Source organism: Osmia bicornis, chromosome 10, assembly GCF_907164935.1.
Source record: "Osmia bicornis bicornis chromosome 10, iOsmBic2.1, whole genome shotgun sequence".
NCBI lineage: Eukaryota > Metazoa > Arthropoda > Insecta > Hymenoptera > Megachilidae > Osmia > Osmia bicornis.
This window is the reverse complement of record NC_060225.1, coordinates 9115411-9122417: the sequence shown is the minus strand read 5'-3', so window position 1 is coordinate 9122417 and position 7007 is coordinate 9115411. Positions and strand designations below refer to the sequence as shown.

General features: G+C 30.3%; 1 protein-coding gene across 2 annotated transcripts; it reads right to left on the bottom strand.

The window, feature by feature from the left end:
• Positions 1-621: 621 nt before the first annotated feature.
• LOC114874226 (endoplasmic reticulum mannosyl-oligosaccharide 1,2-alpha-mannosidase) lies at positions 622-4974 on the bottom strand. 2 transcript variants are annotated; one of them, XM_029183326.2, is made up of 13 exons: positions 4851-4974; positions 4596-4747; positions 4145-4420; positions 3869-4036; positions 3646-3802; positions 3386-3571; positions 3158-3306; positions 2887-3075; positions 2632-2819; positions 2428-2554; positions 2198-2362; positions 1986-2135; positions 622-1904 (listed from the first exon to the last, which is right to left on the bottom strand). In XM_029183326.2, exons 3-13 carry the CDS (start codon positions 4241-4243, stop codon positions 1686-1688), a joined length of 1797 nt encoding a protein of 598 aa, XP_029039159.1. In that variant the 5' UTR covers positions 4244-4420; positions 4596-4747; positions 4851-4974; the 3' UTR covers positions 622-1685. The 2 variants fall into 2 exon arrangements, with proteins under 2 accessions (XP_029039159.1, XP_046143524.1); XM_046287568.1 differs by lacking the exons at positions 4596-4747; positions 4851-4974 and having other exon boundaries at positions 4145-4571.
• Positions 4975-7007: the final 2033 nt, after the last annotated feature.

Here is a 7007-nt window from a genome sequence, read left to right as displayed (position 1 = left end):
ATATATAAAAAGTATGTATCGATATACATACAATTCTTTTTACAAAAGTAATAACTGAAGAGCATTATAAATTTAAAGTTAAAAAGATGAAGCACTATTTTTGAAAGAAATATTAAAAATTCCTTATAACATAAATACAATAAATACTTTATTTGAATGCAATTTTGTACGTATATAAATGATACAAAATTTTAACTTAAAGTAATACATATAATGAGCAAACTGTACATAACAATGACAATTTAGATAGATAAGTTGAGAAAATTTGAGACTACATATACATAATTACAGTTATTACATTTAAGAATAATTGTATAAATGCGAAACAACATAATCGATTTATTTTGGATATGCAACAATAAAAGTGATATGTTGTAAATATTTTTCGAAATAATATTATACAATTAAAGGCACTGCCATGACTTCTCAAAATCCGTGTCAATTAATAAGTATAAGAAATTTTATGAAACTTAGTCACACTTATACAAACTTTACTTTTTATAAGCAGTTGACAGAAACCAAGACGCGTATGTAAGAAGCTTATATTGATTACTGTAAGACTTTTTACAACGTATTTGGATGATGTAGGAACTAAAACTTAATGATCAAAAATCATAAAAATTTCAAACATTATCAGTTTATAGTTGATGATCTTGGAGATACAATATATAATATTCACGTAATAAAACAGTGTAATACAAAGTGCAATTTAATAAGTTGCTAGTATATAATCTAATTAACTAAATAACCTACTTCTACTATTTATATTTTTTTTTCTAAGTTACAGACAAAATTTAACGGTTGATTTTTTTTTACATAGGATAACTATTTTGATAACATTCCCTTACTAAAAGCTACATTACAGTGTTTATTATACATAAGTCACGTGAATATTTTTTATTGATATTTTGTACAAAAATGTGCAATAAATAAGAATAAGATTACTTCAAATTTATAGTGATAGTCGATATTTATACCACACATGCGTGTGGTATATTGTTTTATTGTGAATATTCCCATAATAAATATAAATATTCACGTATTACAATCGTAAAAAATGTATTTGTTATTTGTTAATAAACAAGATCAAATTTGACTAGGATAATTGAAAGTAACATAAGTAACACTTGGTTTCAAGCTGAATGAATTCACAAGTTATCAGTGTGACTAAACGATTCTACAGATGTACGAATTGCACTATAAGTAAAGAATTTTGAAAAGGATTTGGTATGTCAGGCTACAAATAATGTAACAATTATTATATATTTTACAATATTGTACTCAACAATTTTGATACACTGTTCACAAGTGTGATTTTCAATATGTTTCATACTCATCGAATTAAATGATTAATTACAGAATGGATTATAATGATCAACTGGAAAATACACTTCTGAATTGGAAAATGAGTAAAAAATTGTGTATAAATCGTTAATTACTAGTGAATGTGTAATTTCTGTGCTTCTTTTATCATAGTATAATGCACGAAAAATGTTTGAAAAATTGTTTTAACGTGGAAGATTATTAGCCTGAAGTTCAGATCTATTTTGTATTTTAGAGTACATTAATTTTACTAATTTCTTATTTGCCTGCGTTATTACAATATCTATTGACTGGCCTTAAAAGACATTTAAGAATTCGTTAATAGTGTAAATTTATACATGATAAATCATGTTTCAATTTAGTTACGATTCATATATCGGGAGAGGATGTCCTTCGGAATTGAATACCCATCTATCCAGGTCAATCAATTGCCTTGTATCGTCGAATAGCAAATATAAATATTTCAAAGTTTCGCCAAACCAGAAACTTTCAGTCATATCCTGTTGTCTAGTATTATCAACGTTTCGTACATTACCGATACTGGTATATCCCTTTTCAACTTTCGTATAATTTTCAAAAGCCTATTAAATTATATTACAAAGTATGTAGTTAAATTACAGTCGATGAATCCATGTAAAAAAGAACGTATATTAATTACATACTTGGAATATTTGCCATCCCCAATCTTGGAACGTTTTATTTCCAGTAAAATACCACATGTAAAAGAGACTCTCAATGAATTCTGGTCTGAGCAAATTGTGAGCATCGTTTATCTTTACGTACATATCCATTGAATTTTCTCCATCAACTTTCTGGAATTACGAAACAGTTATACGCTATGGTGTTTTCACAAATTATTAATTATGATATTTACCTGAATGTTGAAATAAGTAATTTCTGGAGCAAGAAATGTGGGCTGAATTGCATACGTTTGATAACAAGTCTTAACAAGTTCGTTTGCAAGATCCATATGATCAGATGGCAAACCATGATGCACTCCCAAAGCTAAAGTGCCTCCTAAGTAACATGTCAGATGATCCTATAAGAAAAACATAATTATTGATAATATATAATCGGTGATTGATTCTATTTTGATAAATTTACCATTTTTGGTCTGATCTCTTTACTGGCTCCAACTAGTTCCGCGATGAAGAGATATTTATTAATGGCTGTATGTTTTACTAAATGCTTTTGAGTTCCAAAAATACCTAGCAAATAATCGTCTCGTAAACTGAAAGCATTTCCAATCGATTAGATTGTTGCACACTTAGGTTGTATTTTAATGGAAATAAATTAAAAAATACTAACTAGTTGATAGTCTTCCCAGTTTGAAGCCACTGTTTCAATAGATATTCGTAATAACTATCGCCACGTGCGCCAAGCGTAATTGTTGCGTGTTCTCTAAACAATCCAGTATTAGCGTTAATAAAAATTGGTACTAAACCATCAAGCTTTTCCAACTGATGAACATGTTCTGAAACTTTTGCAGCTGCTTCCTGAAAAATAATAGTTAAATACTTGTGTTTGTACGTGGTACTAATCTCGTATAAGATGTATAATTACCTCGTATTTAGGATCCCCTGTACTACGACTTAGATCACGAAATTCTAATTGAATAGATGTAACTTCGCTGGTACTACTATCAGGACCCCATTTAGGACTATGCGCAGTTTTAGTGCCAAGATTTACATCGGAAAAAGGAACTCCGGATGATGTTAAAAATGCTGGCATCATACGTTCTCCTAACGATGTCTGTAAATTAAACAAATCCATAAACTTGTAACTTCGTATAAATTTGGTATATTATCATTCTCAAACACGAGAAATAACTTACAGCTTTATTTAAAAAAATCTTGTCACCTGAGAGATGATATGCTGATAACAGACCTCCTAATACTCTAATTGTAACTTCAAACAAATTAACATCCCTATTCGAAGTAAATACTAAATTCTTATCAACCCATGTTCTGGCTTCTAAAAATTCTGAAACAACAGGGAAAGTACTATTAATTTCTCAACAATCATTTCGATTAGGACACGTTCAGAACATGTTAATTAGTACCATTATTCAAACCCATTATGTACAATGTGTCAAGGGAATCAACTATAGTAAGACCTAAGCCAAACCATTCATGATATTTTCTTGATATGGGTTTCACATTATCATGACCCCATGCATATTCTTTGTACCCATTCCACGAATGTTTAAAGGCTGCAACTACAGCTCTTTGTCTACTATTTTGTGGACCTACAGATAATTACAAAATTACTAGCAGATATTAGGATTAAATTTAGAATGACAATGAGAAAGTATAATGTTACCATTGAATCTAAGGGGGTTTGGCTTAGGCTGAGGTGGTTCTCCAATTTGATCATCGTCTACTTGGTTTATTTCTGGTTGGAATTCAGGTTCTTCAATCACCTCCCCACCACCCTTATGCTCTTGATTTGCATTATCTACTACAATATCTTCTATTGCCTAGAAATTATAATTTTTTTTTTAAATCATTCATTTTTTTATTCATTTTTAGAGCATTGATGGTACCTTTTCATATTTAAGTGTATCTTGTACTACTTCTATGTTACTATAGTCACTTTCATCTAACACTCCATTCTTATTATCGCCAGGTAACAAATAAAATATAACTAATATAATTGTAATGACTACAAAGTAAAGAATATTTCTTTGAAATCTCGACAACTGATTCCATTGCTGAAAAATAAGGTTATAATTACTTGCTTAATATGTGTGAATGGTTTTTTTATATAAAATTTGAAAGAAAAATATTTACAATAAATGAAAGAAATGTTTTAGACTTACTCTCCAGAGACTACGCGATGTTCCACGTGCGAAAGTTGCGCTTTCTTGGATATTTAAACTAATGTAATCCGTTTTTCCTAAATCTTTCGACGGAAACATATTTCGTTGGAGGTTAAGTTGTTCTGGCGAGTACAATAATAACAGCCTGAACACTTAACAAAACAATAATGCCGCCGCTGCACATTAATTGTAAAGGTCTTCATTTATGTAATCCCAGTTAAACATACTAATAATTAATCGTATTCTTTCCGGCATTCGTGGAAACATAAACTTCGTCTATAAGAGATACCATGAACCAGTGGTAACGTTGATGTTGATAACAAAACCAGATTCCAGAAATGTTGATAATTCCGTTTCATTTGTATGTAAAAAGAATAAAAATTATAAGATTAAAGCTATTGTTCAACAGTTTACTAACCTGATTCTTTTAAGTTGTAAGAGAATTAATTACCTCCGTGGTCAACTCAGTATAAACCATACATAACATTTAATAAAAATTATTTATCAGCAATAAAAAAGGAATTTTCATTACTGAACCATCATTTCCTCCACCTCCTTAAATTCATTACAATATCAATCACTTATATGCATCACTCTTTGTCACTGAAATAAATAAATAATTTTACAAATCTTATGAACTGCGTTTTAAAAATAATGAATATAATAACTAAAACCTGGAAAAAATAAAAATAACAAGATAACTAACTATTTCTGACGGTCTGAGGAAATTAAAAACAGGTACCGATAATTTTAAACAATATATTTTGCAATAAAACTAATGAACTATGTGACGGCTATAAACCAGGTGTTTATAAGACTTATGAATTACGGTCCAGAAAACTGCTCCTGGTAGTAGGATAACAGAATGCGCAAAGAGGTAACGCTATTTTAAGGTAGGCGGAGTGGGGGAAATCTACGGTTCGAATTATACTCCTGGTATCAGGATTATAGGATATGCAAAGAGGTGGCACGTTTCGCGCATGCGCAGTGGTTTGGCGCGCATCTGCGCAAAACAGGCTGCGCAGTAGACCGGCCGAAAATATACAGGTTATGCGGGTTATACAAAAATCGTTAATTACTCATTAATAGCTATTGAAAAGTAAACTTTTATAATTGACTCTTAAAGAATAATATCTGCGCAATTTTCTCATATCCAATTTGTGCATATCTTTGCTGTAATTATTTAGTTATTAGTCATTCTTGTAGCAATGATGTGGCTATGATTCGCGTTAAACTCCCACCCAATTTTCATTAATTTTACAGTAAATAGCAACCATTTATAACACTTTACGATCGGACAAGAAAGAGAAAGGTTCAAACTACATTCTTTAATCATTTTCAATCACATTTGATGCGTTATTGTTTAATAAACATCGATTCTTGTAGCCACTATATTGCGACATACGTCAAAATTCCGACCTCCTAAATTTGATTAATTTTATCGTATATAGCAACAATTAATGACACTTTGCGATCAGAGAAGAAAGAGAAAGGTTCAAACTACATTCTTTAATCATTTTTAGTAACATTTGATGCGTAAATATTTAGTAAACATCGATTCTTGTAAACACCACATTGCCGCATATCGAGCCTCCTAATTTTCATTAATTTCTCAATTATTAGGTACATTTTCTGCACTTTTATGAGTGCTTCAGAAAGAGTAAGGTTTATTTGAATTTCTAATATAAGTTTTGTGAACATTTGTAGCGTCTAGACGCAATAATTAATCATTATTTCAGTTCGACTTTTTATTGTAGCTTACTGCAACTTTTCTCATTAATTTCTCGTAAATCCGAAACATTTTATGAACTTTTATAATTTTAGAAGATAAAGCAGACTTTAAGCAATCTATTGATACCAATTTTGTATGGATTAACAACCTACAAGCTTAGAAATTTGCAAAAAATGTAAACCCTGTATCCGGGTATCAGGAGCACATCAAAATGGAAGTGGGTGGCACAAAAATCTGCGCAGAACAGGATGCGCAGTAGGTTACGAGGGCGGCATGGTGGGGGAAACCTACGGTTTGAAATCTACTCCTGGTAATAGGATCACAGAATGTGCAAAGAGGTGGCACGATTCTTTAGTGGCGGAGTGGGGGAACCTACGATCTGAAATCTGCTCCTGGTAATAGGATTACAGAATGTGCAAAGAGGTATACTAAGAGGTATGGTTCCCGCCCTTTTTGGCAGACCATTCGGATTGCAGAACAATTATTAATTACAGGCTTCATACTACAGAACATTGAATTTTTATGATTAATTCTTGAAGAATAATGCCTGTGGAATTTTCTGACACCACATTTGTACAAATTTTAATTGTAATTACTGAATTATTAATAATTATTGTGGAGACTGTGCAGTTAATTAAATACTTGCTGTATTTTCATTAGTTTTATCTTAAATTACAACTATTTCTAATACTGTATGATCGAAAAATAAGGAGAAAGGTCCAGATTACCTTTTTTAATAGTTTGTAATAATATTTTAATTGTTAATGTTTAATAAATATTGATTTTTGTAACTACTGTCTCGCTCATTTCCCTCCTATGAAAATTTACATTAAAATGGAATTAAATAAACATACAAAATCAATATTTCTATAATATTATCAATTTATTAAATGAATTACTTTACATTAACAATAAACTGAATAGCTATTACGTTTTGGTTAAAAGTTTTAGCTTCAAAGACAAAAATGTATATAATTGAAGGAATAAATTAGTTACAAAAAAGAGTAATTTACATTAATCTAACTTAGAAACGAATTACATTTGTAACAAATAAACAGGAAGCAAAATGGAGTTCTGGTTGCTTGTTTAAAAACTGAATGTAGATTGTTAATATGCTCCTTGACGAACAAT

Coding starts and splice junctions, on each gene's coding strand:
- LOC114874226 (XM_029183326.2), bottom strand. CDS start 4,243: ATGTTTCCGTCGAAAGATTTAGGAAAAACGGATTACATTAGTTTAAAT. Junction 2,363..2,427: donor AAGAGATCAGACCAAAAATG/GTAAATTTATCA, acceptor TTTTTCTTATAG/GATCATCTGACATGTTACTT. Junction 2,136..2,197: donor TTACTTATTTCAACATTCAG/GTAAATATCATA, acceptor TCGTAATTCCAG/AAAGTTGATGGAGAAAATTC.